At 41.8% G+C, this 17223-nt stretch overlaps 1 protein-coding gene across 4 annotated transcripts in view; it reads right to left on the reverse strand.

Annotated features, from left to right (window-relative positions):
• TSNARE1 (t-SNARE domain containing 1) overlaps positions 1 to 17223 on the reverse strand; it is a 461286-nt gene that overhangs the window by 233957 nt on the left and 210106 nt on the right. For all 4 annotated transcript variants that reach the window (XM_036400134.2, XM_036400166.2, XM_036400142.2 and 1 more), the window contains exons 8-9: positions 15484 to 15558; positions 13459 to 13515 (exon numbers count right to left, since the gene is read on the reverse strand). In XM_036400134.2, the coding sequence (XP_036256027.1) occupies positions 13459 to 13515; positions 15484 to 15558 (132 nt within the window). The remainder of the gene's footprint in view (positions 1 to 13458; positions 13516 to 15483; positions 15559 to 17223) is intronic.

A 17223-nucleotide genomic window follows, 5' to 3' on the forward strand; every position in this document is an offset into this window, starting at 1 on the left:
GCGAAACATGTCAGGCTCTGTCAGGAAGAAGGGTTATAAATAAATGTCAGGGAGATACTTTAATAATGCTATTTCATGTACACTCAATAATGAACTTTAATTATTTCTTTGGGTTTCTTTCTTCTTTCACTGTAGCGGATGAGTCAAGCCCAGATGTGTAATGAAACTCATACTGGCATCACAGCATTTTCTTTAGAGGTGGCTGAAAGAGCTCTATGGATCAGCTGTCAAATCATTTCTCCTCCTGTGGGGTTTCCTTCATGCGTCTCACCCAGCATTTAATTCCCCCACATATGGTATGAGTGAATCATAGCACAAGGAATTTTCTTGATGGAAAAGATTTTGCAGACAAGCAGTCTTCTCACATCACTGGTCCTGAAATGAAGCCAAAGCCATCTTTATCATAGGCAGTGGAGCAACCTGCCAAGAGGAACCAGTTGCCATGGTGTGTAAGGCTATAACATCTACAACTTCGCATTATGAAACTATGAGAACTAATTTAGAGCTTATCAGTAACCTCATCACCAAATATTTGCAGCAGAGAACGAGGAGATTGATTTGTTTCCTGCTGTGATGCTGGGAATTAACAGAGGATATCAAAAGGAAAGCTCTGAGGTGTTAAATGTAATGATGTGGATAAATATGAAATATCCCACCAATTCCTTAGCTTTTCAGTAGAAACTCAGGGAAATGAACAGAGGAAGGTGTCACATCACTCCTTTTGCCAAATGACTTCCTGTCAGCCTCTGCAATGACTACACGACTTTCTTGAAGAGGAAATCACATGTGATGAATCTCCCTGAAATACTTTCATTCTCTCTTCCACCTTTCCTGCTCTATGAGCAAGGAAAATGACAACGCAACCCTACTGAAAGAAACAGGGTGTTCCCCAAATCCGCTCCCATGTTGGGACTGTGGCCCAATTCCTCTGCTCAGAGAGACGGGAGCTTGCAAATTCACTGAGGGGCCACACAAAATTGTGTGACTTCACTTTCCAGGTCTACTCCTAGTCCCATAGCCAATATTCCATGATGAACAGTGGACAAACAAACCCAGGAATCACATCAATTCTGCATGTAAAAAGTCCTTGTACTTGGCAGCTACTCAACCTATTCCTCCTTATGAACACATCCAGACCCACCAATTTCCATTTCCTTCTGGGAATCATGAAAAAAAACAGAACAAAAGAAACAGAACAAAAACCCCAAGACAGAGGAAGGCAGAGAACCCTGGCAGGAGCTGTGGAATTGTGGAGAGATGAGCCTGTGCTGGATCAGTTTTACTGGTGTGACTTAGACCCCGTGGAAGGGCCCCACTCTGGAGGAGGATGAGCAGGAAAGACCAGCAGAGACAACTCGTGATGAATGGTCCCATTTCCCACCCCCTTCCCTCCAGGATGTTGGTGGGGAGGAGGGAGAATTCGGGAGTGAGTTTTCCTGGGAAGGTTGGAGGGGTACGGGAGAGATGTTCTAAGATTCAGTTTTATTTCTCATTATCCTGCTCTGATTTAATTGGTAAGAAATTAAACTAATTTCTCCACATTGAGCCTGCTTTGCCTGTGACAGTAACTGGTGAGGGATTTCTCCTTGTCCCTATGCTGACCCACGAGCTTCTCACTACATTTTGTGTCCCCTGGTCAGCTGAGGGGGTGACAGAGCAGCTTTGGTGGGCACTGGTCCAGCCAGGGGCAACATGCCACAAAAGGGGATGGGTTCTTCCCCCTGTAGACACAAACACCTCAGTTGGCAAAATGTTTGTGATCTGCAGGGGCATCTACTAAAATTCAGCATTGAGAGGTTTCCCAACTCACCTCCTATTTTGAGTCTTATATTCAATCACCAGTTTGTAAACAAAGAAGCAATTCCAAAGACAGCAATTCCAAAAATAGCCCACGCAGCTCCATACCACACTTTCAAAAACCTTTGTTTTGGTGGTCAGTTAATAAGTTGCAATGTTTTCCAGCTCCTCACAGCTTAGAAGAGGAAAAAAACAGCACTGGTGAGCTCTGAGACCGAAGAGGGCACAGGGGGAGAGTCAAGAAGGCAAAAGGATGATTAAAGGGATTTTGTGTGAACTCAAGTCTACAGTGGGTCAGTGCCTGCAGGCTTGGAAGCAACAAGCAGTGTAAGGAGAAGAAAGAGGTTTTTCTAACACTGGATGTCATCTGGCCCAAAATAAAATGCACCTCAAAATAAACAGGATTGGTGTAGGACAAGAAAACAAATGACATCCCATATATGAAGAATGCATCTCTGTAAAATTAGTTCCTTTGGGTCAAAACATGTAAAAAATATTAAAAAAATAAAGAGGCAGATGCCAAAATATTTAAGTAAAAAATATGGTTCTCTATAACAAAAAGCCCTTTATCCCCTTTACTGTTTTGCAAAACTCTCCCTCATACCCCACTTTTTCCAGGCTGGCACTGCCTGGCAGCTCTGACCAGGCAGGCAGGTGTCCAACAGATCACCACCATTTGCTATCACCTTTACCTGCTCTCACACCCATGAGCTGAGGTTTCTTGTTCATTTAAATAATTTTGAACCTTTTAAACTCCAAAATAGCAAATTAACACCACCCCATGCTACACCAGAAGTGTCACCATCTGCCATTTATCAGATGGCATTCCAGACCCTACTGTGCCTAAGGCAGATGTGCTGATGAGCAAGACCTGTGCTCACCTTTGGGTGCCAAAATTACATGAACTGGGTAGGGAGAGGACCTGCACAGTCCTGTGGACTTTACTAAAGATGAGAACCAGACAAGCTGAGACTAAAACCTGCCAAACTCACAGCAGATGTGACCTAAAGCTCAAATTCCTCCTCCCTAGGAACCTCAGAAGTCATATATTTATACACAGAATCATTAATATTATACCTATTTAAATTCTATTTAATGTTCGTTCTCCTCAGTACAGAGAGGGGAACATGGAGCAGATTTCCACAACTGAGCAAGGTATTCTCTCTTCAACAGACACACAAAACATCCTGTTTCACCCCAACTCCTTACAGAGTTTATTCTCATCTCAGTGATTCATCAGGGCTTCCCTGACACCGTTTTCATCCGAGCAGTGTAAAACCGAGCTCCTGCATCCGACCGGTCCTGTGCCAGCAGATGGCACTCCAAAGCGTGCAGCATCCACAGCTCCCTCACCCCACTCCCAGCAGCTGCTGGAAAAGGTGTTCTTTTGTCTTTTGTTTTTGTTTGTTTGTTGTTTTTTTTTTTCTGTGTCTGGCTCTTCAGTGGTGTTTTTAATCAATTTTAAAAATAGGGGTCATCTTAGACGCTCCCACTGCAGCTCCATCAAACTTCCCAGTGCTCAGCTTCCAGAAGAGGTCACTATGTCCGGCTGCACATAAAAGCCACGTTCCCATTCTCCTTCTTTAAATCATCTAACCAGTTACAAACTGCTGGGCACAGAAAGGGAGAAAACACCTTCCCCACCCACCAGAAATCAGCTGTGATTGCAAGAAGATGCTTTGATTTTTTAAAAATTTTTGTTCTCTGGGTGGTTTTTTTAGGGCAATCATCTGTGTTTCTCAGCACGTCATTGCTGAGCTCTGCATGTGAATGTAACCCAATACAGAAAGGAGAAGGGGAAGGGAAAATCCTTCTTGAAGCAAGAAACATTGCAGATCAAGAGATGCAATTGTGTCAAGTGTAATATTGGGTTAAGGTTCTAGGAACCACCTCAATAGTTTTATAACATTCAGGACTTTACAGACTCAGTGAAGGTAGAAAATAAAACACTGAAACTTTTCATTTCATCCAAGTGAGGTGTGCAAACCACAGCTCACAAAAAATCCAGGGTTTGCATGGATTGGAAACAGAACCCATGGACAACTGGGTTCATGGAAATAAACATTTATGATTTCATCCAGTTTCTCCATACAGCCACTGGGTTTATGGAAATAAACATTTATGGTTTCATCCAGTTTCTCCATACAGCCACTGGGTTTATGGAAATAAACATTTATGGTTTCATCCAGTTTCTCCATACAGCCACTGGGTTTATGGAAATAAACATTTATGGTTTCATCCAGTTTCTCCATACAGCCACTGTAGGTTTCTCCTTGGCAGTCTTTGTGCCAAGGAAGACCTTGGGAACCTCCTGTCTGTGAGTTTGGCTTTAGGAAGTTGCACAAAAAAGGAGCAGAAGATCAACTTCCATTGCCCATGAGGAAGAACCTTCCTTGCTCTACCATTCCCAGCTCCCTTCCAGCATCTGGAGAAGACAGTGAGATTGAGGCCTTGGCAGGGAAAAATTCCTCTTGCACCAAACCAAATGAATCCCCTGGAGCGACCTAATGCTCATCCCAGGGTACCATGTGGTAGCACAGCTTTAATTAAAGCAGATTAACGAAGGGGACACTGCAAAGCTTTACTGTGTTTTACTGCAGGGGACACAGTGAGATGCAGCCCTGTCACCTCACTGCTGAAGTGACAAACTGCCCATGTGAGCATCCACAGGAGGAGAGGATCTGTGGTGACATGGCTGCATCACCTCCCCCAGGATTAATTAAGAGCTTACAGGGATGAGCTGGGACGAGGGTGATGCTCAGCAGGTACCAACCACACAACTTGGATTTGCTCCCAACAGTGGCAGTGATGAGCAACACTCATAACTCAGTTTTTCCATTCATAGAAATCACAGAATGACTCAAATTAGAGAGAAGCCCCGAGGACCATCAAGTCCAACACGTTGCCATTCTTATCTACAAAAGCACATCCATGGAATTTTCATCAGGGTTTGCTCGTGGCTCTGAACCATTACCTTATTTTATATTTGGGACAATTGGGTGAAAAAGTCTCTTAAGGGAATTGTTTGCTTCAGAGGCATCTTCTCAAATCAACAAGTTTGTGAGATTGCAGTGGAGAACCTCCATCTGTGTTTAGGTGAACACATTTATTTTATTTATCACACAGGCTGTTGCTATCAGCTCAGAAATAACTACTTGAAATGTTATCTGCACCACATGCCCTATCCTACAGAACCTGTTGTGTTTTATAATGACACTATATATAAATTACCTCTCTGATGTATGTCCAGCTTTATGAATTAGCTCCAAAGGAATTTCCTGGATTATCATTAAAAGTGAGGATGAAACTCTATAACAAACCAGCACATCACTGGAAGTTTAGCTTGGCAGAAACAACACAAATTTGGGTTACAGTTTTCAGCTAATGAACGCAATAAAGAATCAGAATTATAAGTGTGATTCTGTGTTTCCTCAAACCAGAAATAATTGTGACCAATTCAAAGAGCCTGAGCAACCTGGTCTAGTGGAAGATGCCCCTGTCCGTGGCAAGAGGTTGGAATAAGATGGTTTTTAAGGTCCCTTCCAACTCAAATCATTCCATGAGTCTATGATTTCATAGGTGAGATGAAGTATAGGGGAGGTAACATCACTGCCTTCTACACAGAAGTGAAAGGAGTTTAATATTATTAGGTTTTATGGTGGATATAGCTTTGTTTATTTGGACCCTGAAAGCAAATAAGATGTGCCCTAGAAAGGTCAATAAATATCATTGTTGTCTGCACCCTGGTGCAGCAAGGGTTAATATATTTCCAAACACATTTTTAGGGGGAAAATACCATTGCTGTCCCCATTTAATCATGTGATAAATGCAGCCATCAAAGTGGGTTTAGAAGAATACAATTTCCTTCCTTTCAATAATTCATCTCCACAGGGGGGTTTAAATGTATTAAGTAACACTGCATTCACTTTGGAGCAAGGTGAAACACAGTAAGATTTCACATTTGTTACTCCAGTTGCTGCATGTGATCTTTGCCAGGGCAAAAGTCAATTTAGACTCTTGCAGGGCACCTTAGGGAGGGTGGGGTTGAAGGAAGGGAGGTGGATGGGGCTGCATGAGCAGCCCCCTCACTCCAGCAGAAACCACTTCCACTGGGCAGAAGCACTCACTGTATAATTATGCTTCTGAAAAAAAAAAACCAAAAAACAAAAAGTCATATACAGGGGAGTCAAACCCAAAAAGTGAACAAAATTCAAGCTTTTAATTCATGTTTTAATAATTATAGTACTGCCATTGTGGCCACACACATCCTGCAGACCCAGCCTACATTTCATCAGCTCTGGGATCTTGGCCTGTGTTTGCTTTCCTCTCCAGCTGCTGTCACACAGATCTGACAGAGCTGCCAGAGGTGACCCTCACTGCCCAGAAAAGCTGCATGAAAGGACAAAGCTCTCTGAGCAAGGTGAGTGTCCATCCAGCTGCCACTGTATTTACAGTTATATTTAATTTTTTTTTTTTTGGTATTTATTTATATTGATATAAGTATACATCAGTGCACATATATATTTATAGATATACAAATCTGTGCCAGCAGTGCTGACTGCAGCCATGAACTGCCCACACTCACTGGGTAAAAAGCAATGCTCAGGAGGAAAGAGGATTCAGAATTCCTTGAGACCATGTCAGGATCTCATATAATATGTGAGAAATGTTTTTTTTTAATGAACCTGATGTGGCAGATGTGTATTTGCATCATTCATTAAATTTAGGGGCTGATGGTACTTAAGGGGGTAGAAAGGCTGGAAAGGGTATGGAGTGATAAGATATGGGGGAATGCTTTAAGCTGAAGAAGGGTAGATTTAGATTGGATATTTGGAAGAAATTCCTCCCTGTGAGGGTGCTGAGGCCCTCACACAGGTTGCTCAGGGGAGCTGTGGCTGCCCCATCCCTGGAAACATTCCAGGCCAGATTGGATGGAGCTTGGAGCAACCTGGGATGGTGGAAGGTGTCCCTGCCCATGGCAGGGGGTTTTAAACAGTTTATTTTTAATGTTCCTTCCAATCCAAACCACTCTGTGACTCCACAAGACACAAGCACAGCAACCACCCAGGCAGCCACCACACGCAGTGGGGAAAAATACATTACAGAGCTGTCTCTGGCTATGGAAGAACAATAACACGGGCACCAGCTGAGTGATCTGTCCCAGCCTCTGGGCACAATATGGATTTTTTCCCCTGTCAAAGTGCTCTCTCCCATCAGCAAGGCTGGCTCATGACCGTGTTTTCATCGTGTGGCCCCAAACGCCTCCACGCGACCCCGGTGTCACCGCTCCCCCAGCAGGGGCTGTGCCAGCCTGGGGTGACAGCAAAGTGTCTCCCAGCATTTGGGAGCATAAAAGCAAGTGGTTGCAGGGCTGGGGGCGAGGCTGGCACATTCCAGACTAAACAAAGCTTTGGTTTGTGGCTCCAGCAGTGAGTCAGAGCTGGGCTGGAGGAGCCAGCGGAGCTGCTCTGGAGGAGGCTTCGTACAAAAGAGCCCCTTCCTCTCCTTCATCCTCTGCCCACACAGAAACCTCTGTCCTTTCTCACTCAAACAAAAGGAAAAAATTGAAAAAAAAATAAAATTAAAAGAAGAAAAACACACAGGGGAACAAATAAACTGAAAAAAACCCCAAAAAACCATAACTAACTGAAACCCAGCTAGTGAAAACTCATTCTTTGCCTGGGTGCTGATAGAGGCAGCTGCAGTCTCTGGTTCTGTCAGCAGACATAGGCAAAAGTGGGCTGGTCCCTTGAAAGGCACCTAGTAGAGGATTGCCAAGGAAAATCCACAATGTTCAAGTTGTTCAGTCAATTTAGGAAATGGCAAGCTCTCCTCAAACCTGATGATACACATTCCTTTTTTTACAAAGGTTTGGTCTTTTCTTACTTTTCTTCTCTTGTAGAATAAGGAGATTGAAGTGCTACTGGAAGCTCATACCTCCAGCTTTTGACAATTCCTTCAATTAAAGCTGTAGTAGCATTTGGGGTGGTTCTTAGATGTTTTTACTGAAGCCCAGAGCATTCCTGGTGTCCCATAAAACCTGCCATCAGCAGCATCCAGAACCTGGATGTCTTCCCAAGGGCTTTGGTGCAGGATTCTTCATTTTAAGTTTTACAGCTGAAAAACGCTGCCTCCCTGACAAAAGGGGAGTTTAATGGTTACTTAGAGAAGTTCTGTGCCTATGAAGCCCACTGGAATTTTTTTTTCAGGATCGTGGGCATGATGAGAAGAAAAGACCTTCCCTTCCCAGACACACTGGAAGGAGAGCAAGAATACTTTGGGACACTCAGAATAGATTCCACCTCCCTTGAAAATACAGGGAACAAATTAAAAGATTATATGTGAATCTATTTCCATCCACCTATTAAATCACTTTATGAGAATCTATTTCTCTACCCCCAAAGAGGCAGAACAAGAAAAGAAAATATTTAAATTTTCTTAAGAAAATTGCTTTAATGACTGCCTTAAAAAAAAACCCCAAACCCTTTAAAACCAAACAAAAGCCCACACTTGAGTAAAGACAAGAAAAAAATAACTGTGTGATTTAAATGCTCCATATTGACAACCCTAGGAACAGGGGAGTGGGTTGATTACAATATGGCTTTTAAAGGATGCACAGTCATTTAAAACAAAGTTGACATTATTGAAATAACACTTTTTACAGAAGTAGCTGCATCCCAAACGACCTTGAAAAGACACAGCAATTACTACCACAAATGCAAGATGAATTACCACCAAAGCTAAGCCTTGATTTCCTGAGATACAGCAGCCAGACTGGAACATTAGGAACTGGGATGAGTTCTGAGATAAGATGGTAGAGTCCATAAGACAAATGTGTAAATAAAAAGCTCTATTTGTCAGGGCAAAAGCTGTATTTTGATTGTGAGAAATTAGATTTTGCATTTCAGGGAAATACACACCATGTCCTCGCACAAATGTGGAAGTTGGTTTCAAACACGAGGAGCGTCAGGAGCATCTATTGCTTTAAAAACTCATCATTAATTATTGTTCAAAATAAGCTGTTGGTGTTGGCTTAGCCTGTGAGATCCTCAGGGTGGCACAGTCTTGTAGCTGTGCTTATACAACACCTACCATGACAAGGGCCTGGTAAAAATAGAAGCTCAAATAACCAAACTCATTACACACTCACATGGATATATGCAGTTTATGCAGACATTACTGCCAAAAAAAGTTATTCTTCCATAAAGCCAAGGACTGGATCTTGCTGCCCCCAAAATGAGAATTTTACTCTAATCACATAAAAAGAACAACTTCATAAACACAGGAAGAAAGGGAGAAATGATGCTTCCTGTGGGAAGGAAGTCCATTTAAAGGCAGAATAAACTGATGCAGTAAGGAGGAAAAAAAAAAAAAAAGCTTGTATATGCAAATAGACATTTATTACCCATCTTTGTACTCCTAAGAAATATAATTTACTGACCTTTGAGAGATGGGTCAAATAGGCCCATAGAATAAGAAACAAAGGCATCTTTTTGGCAACTGCCATGTTCCAAAGCAGTAATTATTCTTTCCTCTCTCCGTGAGCAGCAGGAAATGAAGAGAGATGCCATTACACCATGACAATTACTGTAATTTTAATTTCTAAATATTGCTAGGAAAGTTTCCTCAAAAAAAAAAAAAAAGTCTGTTCAGATTTTTGATGTGGTTTTAGATAAAAACTCATTCCCCAGCTAACACAGAGCTGTGCTTCCCCTCCTCCCACTCCCTTGGGGGAACCACCCACAAAGTCTGAAGGGTGAGAAAAACCCACTTTGCTCCCCATTAGTGGAGAAGAGAGAATTGCAGAGAATCACAGAATGGTTTGGGTTGGAAGGGACCTTCAAGATCATCTTGTCCAACCCCGTGCCATGGACAGGGCCACCTTCCACTACCCCAGGTTGCTCCAAGCCCCATCACTTGAACTTGTTCAACCATGGGCACAATAACAGATTCTATCAGAAGCAGATGATGTTGGATGCACATTATTTCTTTTTAAAAAAAAATTAAAAATAAGGATTCTTTTCATCTTCTGTGCTCAGAGACACTATTTGCTCTGTTGTGGATTTTCCACAGTTTACCATTAATAACTTTAATACTAAGGATAATCAATTCTGTGTTATTAGATTATCATATTACATCCAGTTGTTGCACTGTGGGATGGATTTCCCCCTAGAGGACACATCTGGTCAGCTGTCAAGCCTCTCCCTCACTGACCACACTGTCCCAGGCTACAGGGGACACCTGAAATCCTCCCACTCCTACACCGGCCTCCTCCAAAGGAGGAGTTTGCACCTCTGTGCATCTGTTCAGGGGGAGAAGTAGGGTTTGAAGCCCATCTGCCCCAAAAATAACCAGGAGCAGAGATACCCCCCTAATACTGTCTCTGCTGTAGGCTGCACCAGCAATTCCCATAAACTGGAAACTACTTATCAAAATTCCCCTTAATGAGCCTTTTGAGGTCTTGTTTTGTCACCAGTAGCTGAAGACTTAAAATTACTTTCACAGATTTAAGGGAAAGGGCTTTTTTTCCCCTTTTTATTAATTGTTGCCACAAGGCACGTTCAACAATCATCATTTAGTGTAGTAAAAAGTTGTGTCTTCCAATATATGCACCTATAGAACTCCATTGATTTGTCTATACACAAACACATTCCTACAAACATATATTTGATTAAGAATTTATATAACTTCAGGCTTCAAGGAGTTTTGGATCAATGCCTTTATTTTGCCTTTATAAACAAATAAACTCAATTAAAGGGTACTTACAACAAACCACAATGGGCAGGAAATTCATTTTCCCGAGGCTTGCCATGGCAATTTTTACCTGTTACATGGGTCTAGGGAATCAATTGTTCCCTAAAGGGAAATTTTTAGGGCTTGTGTTACTCAACATCTCACCTTTCCCACTCACCAGTGAGAGAAAAGTATAGGGACAGGCATCCAGAAAAACGAGTATTCTTCAGACCTCTTACAATTTTCTGTAATAAATTAAAGTATAAATAAAAGAGAACAAAGCCCTGCAGGCAGGCAGTGTTTGAATCAAGGCTGGATCTGCACCAAGTCACTGTGCAGCTTCACAAGGCCCATAAATCAGCTCTCCTGAACATATGTAGTATTTTGCATTACTCTATAGGGTGTTAACTTTAATGCCTTAATATATTCACATAGTGGTCAGGTTACAGTTCCTGTGGGAACCATAAATCTGTATGTCCTGGCCAATCTGCTGCTGGAAAAATAATAATAATAAGTTAAAACTATCCACAGCACCACATTGCCTTCAGCAGGTTTTATACCTTTAATTTTTCTCCTTTCTGTACTTGAGGGAGGAAGAAGAGAAAATGTGTGAAGCTGCAGACATACAGGGAAGCTGAAGCAGATGTGAATTAATTTTCATCCCTTTTTTTGCATGAAGGCTTGTGTGTCCCCAGCCCAAGCAAATGTCACTGCATGAAAAAGATTTGCTCTTGGGTGTGATCAAGCCTTTTTCTGAGTCAGAACCCTCCCAGCCAGGACATGCTACAACCTCCTTTTTCATAATGCACCAAAACCACTTCACCTGCAAGCAACAGCTACAAGGAGAAACAACCTGAGCTGATCCAGTTTAACCCAATTTCTGCTGATTCTGCCTGACCCCCACCAAACTGATCTTGCTACAACCTCCCAGTGGTTGGATTCCTACCTGGTTTAGGGCAAAGGGGGTTGTCTCTGTCCCATTCTTCCTCCAGCCTCCTTTTGCTCCAACCCCACCATTACTTACATAAAGATCTGAGTAATTTTTGTCTGGCATCCTATTTTTTTCCCCATATTAAAACTCTGTTTGCTTCCAAAGAAAGTTGGTTTTGGAGTCATCAAGCAATTTCAACACACCAAAAAAGCTGGTTTCATCCAGGCTTGCTCCCAATGCCAACAAGTGGCAGTAATTAGCATTTTTCATTCTATTTGCACTGGTTAATGGCCAGCAGTGTCCCCAGTCCTAATGGCCACGGTAGTACCAGACTTGGTAGTCCAGGCAAGGACAGAGCTGTTCCCTTCCCTGGAACCCACTCCACCAACAGCAGTCAAACCAAAATTGGTTAAAAACCCAAGAAGTGATGCAATACAGATGGCATGAAAACAAATAAAAGTTAATTTGCACAAAATGACCCAATAAATATTTAATGCATGTAGGATTTGACCACGGTTACAAGATGTGTTATTTATGCCCCTGCTCAACACAGATCACCAGCTGGTGGACAAAACCAAACTGTTAATTTTTATAAACACAGAGCTGAAAAGCAACATCTGTGCACAATCTCTCCACAGGTAGCAGTGGGAACCCTCGCTCTGGATAAAGGAATTCACCAGCCCTTTCTTTGGTACCTAAATTTCATTTCACTGACACCGACACCGACTAAGCAGCAAGGTCTAAGGCAGAATTGTAATTGCTTGAAACTTAGTTAATATTAAAGCTTTGGTCCATTGATCTGCACTAATGATGGGGTTTTCAGTGGCACCACTTCACTCTTTTTTACAGAGAATCAAAAATTCAAAGTTACAAAATACAACTATTTCTTGTATGCATTAAGGAAGTTGTAGGAAACCAGGTGGCACAAGGTAGGGAGAGAAAAGTCATTAGGAAAGCAGAAAACCTGCTGACTGTCCCTTAAATGATAAAAAGTATCAAAAATATCAGAAATAATCACTGAAATTAGACATAGAGTTCTGGGTTTTGGTGGAACACTTTCATCTGCAAACCCCTACAAGGTTTTTAGCATGTAAGAATTAAGAGGCCAGCCTAATCTCTGTTGGACCCTTACTTCAGCCAAAGGATCCCCTGGCATCCAAACTCTCTTGGAAATCTGTGGAGATTTCTTAAACTCACACACACATACAGATATCGAATCTATAGTATTTTGCATTACCATTTATGAAAGACTACACATTTTTCTGTAAATATACATATACACTTACACTAAAATATCTTTATAGTCTTAATAATTTGCATATGTTGATGGGTGCACATGCACCTAATTATATTTTTTATATATTCACATCTACATATAAATTAAATACGTGCATCATATATGGAGTAATCAGAGTATATAAAAATATGTATACACAAATCAGAATAAATACATCTACTCTGCTTCTATATAGTATTTATTCATTGAAAAATTTCCTAACATGGGCTAAAAAAGAAGAAAAATGCTCAATTTGCATATGTATATAGTGGTTAACCACAGTACAATGTAGCCAAAGAAAGCAGAATACCTAATCCCTCTTAAAACTGGGGACAGGTTGGATGAAAACTCTTAATTTCTTCTATGAAATTGTCCTTGGAATGTGATTTCACCACACCTACAGGCCCAGCTTCCAGGAAAAGGGGGTGTAGGACTGCTTTTTGATATATTTCATAGCAGACAAAACTCCCCTCAAGAATGGAAAAACAGCCCCACAAGGACAGAAAAGCAGAGAATAATTAAACAGGTCTTACATAAGTCTTATTTTCCTGAGTCCTGTTATCTTCCACCTCCAAAGACATCACACATCTCTATTGGAAAATCACCTCACTGGCTTCAATGTAGGCAGTGGAGGAGCTCCAAGCTCTTCAGCATCATTAGTGGGGTTAGAAAACAGCTTTTTTTTAGCACTGTACTTACTTCCAAACACACATGAGCTCACCTGTTTGGTGCTTCTCTGTCCAGTAGGAAGCAAAGATTTGGATTTCTCTGCTATTTTCTGTTAAAAGGTAAAGAAAAAAAAATCAGAAGGAAAATGGCTGAGAAGAGTCCAAATATTTAGGGAAAGAGTCATATGAAGCTATTTTCTTCTACTTTCTAAAGAAAACGACATAGAGAAAGCTCTTACTTTTTAGAAAAAAACAAGGCAGTATAAAAGCATTGAAAACTTCAGTCTTGCAGGCATTAAAAGTCTTCAAAGCTTCCAGAATGACAAGGTTATCAAAACTGAAACAGGCATTTAGGGAATGACAGCCAGGACGTGGATAAGTAGCAATTTATCACTCAGATTGTTTTCCTGAGGCAGCCGGGCATTCACAAACTGCAGTGGTTAATTTTGGCACTTCTGAATTGATGACAGTTTTTAAAATAAAAGAAATCCAATCCTGTACAGTTCACATGGACTGTACTCATGAACATTAGGGGGGAAAAAAAAGCATAAAAAGATGTGTGTGTGTGCATATGGGGGTGGAGCTCTTGACCCAAATAATACCAACTTCTCATTTAACATATAAAATAATTTTATTTAAAGACCCCACTCTCAGTTTCTTGAATAGAACAGGTAAATAATGTAAAATATGAGGCAGCACTAGAGATGATGCAATGCTATTACACAACAGACACGCTGTTGAACTGCAATTTTATGTACACCTATTTATTTATTTATTTTTTAAGGCACAGGCAGCAAGTGCTGGGAAATCAATCAGTCCAGAGTGTTTCTAATAGAGACACATTATTAAGTGCATGTTGCCAGCCAAATTTCATTACACCTCTATAATTACAATATATCCTTCCCATTGTTGCAGGCATGCATCAGACTCATTAAAGTGATATACCAAAGCCACCAGAGTTTGTCCAGGTTGTATTTTCATTAATCCAGATATATCTCCTAACTTGCACTGCCAGGGAGGGAGGCAGTTTGGGGATGCTAAATTCAAGTCATTACTACAGTGTTTAAAAGCAAAACAAATCTGCTCATCAGCAGAGCCTCCCCAGGGTAAAGAGGGTGAGCAAGAAGCAAATGAAGGAACTGGAGTTCAGGCTTTGTTTGTTTTATTAAACAGCTTGATCTTGGTGACAGATCCCTGTTGGAAAAATGTTCCATAACATTCCAACAGATCCCAGCCACAAGACGTGCCTGGAAACTTTCTGGCTCAGCCAAAGAGCAAAGCAGAGCCAGAAGCTGGGGTAACATTTGAATTATCAGTGCTGCCTGCACATTTTCTGCAATCAGAAAAGGTGAACTGTGCAATCCCCTCTCCCCTGAGAGTGGAGGCACACCAAAATAATGTAATGGTTAAATAATGTAATGGCAAGGGAAATCCTTCCCCCTGAACTCAGCACTGGGAAGGCCACACCTCAAATCCTGGGGTCAGCTTTGGGCCACTCACAGGGAGAAGGGCATTGAGGGGCTGGAGGAGAGAATGGAGCTGGGGAGGAGGCTGGAGCACAGATCTGAGGAGCAGCAGCTGAGGGAGCTGGGGGGGCTCAGCCTGGAGAAAAGGAGGCTCAAGGGAGACCTCAGGCTCCACAACTCCCTGAGAGGAGGATGCAGGTGAGGGTCAAGGTCCATTCCCAGGGAACAAGGGACAGGACAAGAGGAAATGGCCTCAAGCTGCCCCAGGGGAGGTTTAGATCGGATATTTGGGATTATTTCTGCAGGGAAAAGCTTGTCAAGCACTGGAACAGGCTGTCCAGGGAAGTGGTGGAGACGCCATCCCTGCAAATGTTCAATAAATGTGTGGATGTGGCCCTTAGGGACATGGCTCAGGTGCATGGTTGGATCTGATGATCTTAACAGTTTTTTCCAACCTTAATTCTACGATTTCTTGAAAGAGAGAGGAAACAATGAAAGAGGGAGGAAACCATTCATTAGCAGCCCTGTGGGGATGCTCCAGGCTCTGAGGAATTACACTTAACACATTCCCAGATTCCCAGATGGGGCAGGGGAAGCAGGAGGGACACTCACTTTCTGCACAGCTCCGTATCTCTGGATGGCATCAGACAGTTGGTTCTTCAGCCTGTCCAGCTGAAGCCTTTCTTGCTGTATTGGGAAAAAAAAAGGCTCATTAGCAGGTCTGTCAGAGATAAATCCTGTAGTAGGCTCTGTCTGTGACAATGGGAAATCGTCCTGGTGGGAGACACCAAATAAATAAGGTGGGTACCAATGGTATCCTGAAAGAATCAGTCACACCAGGGCTGCCAGGATGCAAAAGGATTTTACTTTAGGAAATGTGATGCCTTGGTCTCTCAGGCCAGGTTAAATTAAAAAAAAAAAATAAAATGCCACTTTGGATATTCAGATAGCACTGGAGAAAATACCTGAAGGGATCTTTCTATAAAAAGTTATTTTTCCACAGGATAAGTCATGATAGAGTTGATCACCTCATCTGGGAAATTTACTGGACATGAAAAGTCAAACAGCCACAACATCCCATCTCCTTGGTCTGACTGTGAGAAACCAACTTATCTTCATGTTTTCCAAACCATGAACCCAGATGTCACTGCCTTTATGGCTGGAGCTTGCTCCAGCAAGGTTTTAATCTATGTTTAAAAAAAAAAAACAAACCCTAGTACTTAAAAAAACCCCTAGTGCTAGAGCCTCTGTTCTTGGAAGGAAGAGCACAGCCTGATGTAAGTATCCAACATGCTTCCAAATCTCTGCTCTCAGCGGGAATGACCAAACCCAAACAGTTCTCCTGGAACTGATCTACATCCTGGATTTCAGATTTCACATATGCAGGAGCTCACATGTCCAGATTTTACAGAGGGGAATGCTGCAAGGAAGGGGAATGTCACCTTAAAAAACAAGTGGAAAGCAAAACCCAATCTACACTGAAGCTACTGAGCAGAAATGTTCACTTTCCAGCCATTTCAGCTGTTTCAGAAAATTGCTTGGGATTACACAAGCAGATTTTTAAAGGATGGCATAAACATTTTTTAATTTTAATGGTCATTTTTTCACAGACAGAAGAATATCCCAGTTCATCTAAAGATTTAAAACCATTTTTAGAGCAGGGCAAGTGTCATTATTCCCATCCTACAGATAAAGGTCCATAAACCTTATGTTGGTTCCACATGCAAAATAAGATTGTCACCCTGGAGAGCAGATCTTATGCTCCAGCACTCACCCTACCAAAAAATGGAATTCCAGCTCTACCTCTCTATTTACATCCTTTGAGGTTAGTTTGGAATGAAGCCCTAAAAGAGCCATTTTCCATCAGTCTCCTGCCTTGTGGCACACTGATCCACTTAGAGCAGCATCTTTGCTCCTGCAATACTATCAATTTGCTCAGCTGGGCATCCTGACTCCAATATCTCCAGCAGCACTTGGAGATTTATGGGAAGTCAGAGAAAATCCATATTGCATCTCGTTGGCAGTGTGTTACTGGTAGAAAATAAGGAAGAAAGAGGGAAAAAAGTCTTTTTTTTTTTTTCCTGTGTGTGCATGCAAAGCAATCCACAGAAAAATGGATTGGTGAGGACTAACTATAAAGCTCTGTAAGGCTTTTCATGCTGTGAGTAATTTTATGGGAGGAGAGTTTGCAGTGCTACCCAGATTCCCATGAGGGACTTACTGACCAGCAGCCAATATCCACCAGAACAATTTCTTCTGTGTAAGGGATGATGGCTACAGGCTTTCTATCAAAATTTGTAGGTTTAATTACTAAAACTCTACTGTTAAAAAGAAGAATTAAAAAAAAAAAAA

Source organism: Molothrus ater, chromosome 1 (assembly GCF_012460135.2).
Source record: "Molothrus ater isolate BHLD 08-10-18 breed brown headed cowbird chromosome 1, BPBGC_Mater_1.1, whole genome shotgun sequence".
NCBI classification, from domain to species: domain Eukaryota; kingdom Metazoa; phylum Chordata; class Aves; order Passeriformes; family Icteridae; genus Molothrus; species Molothrus ater.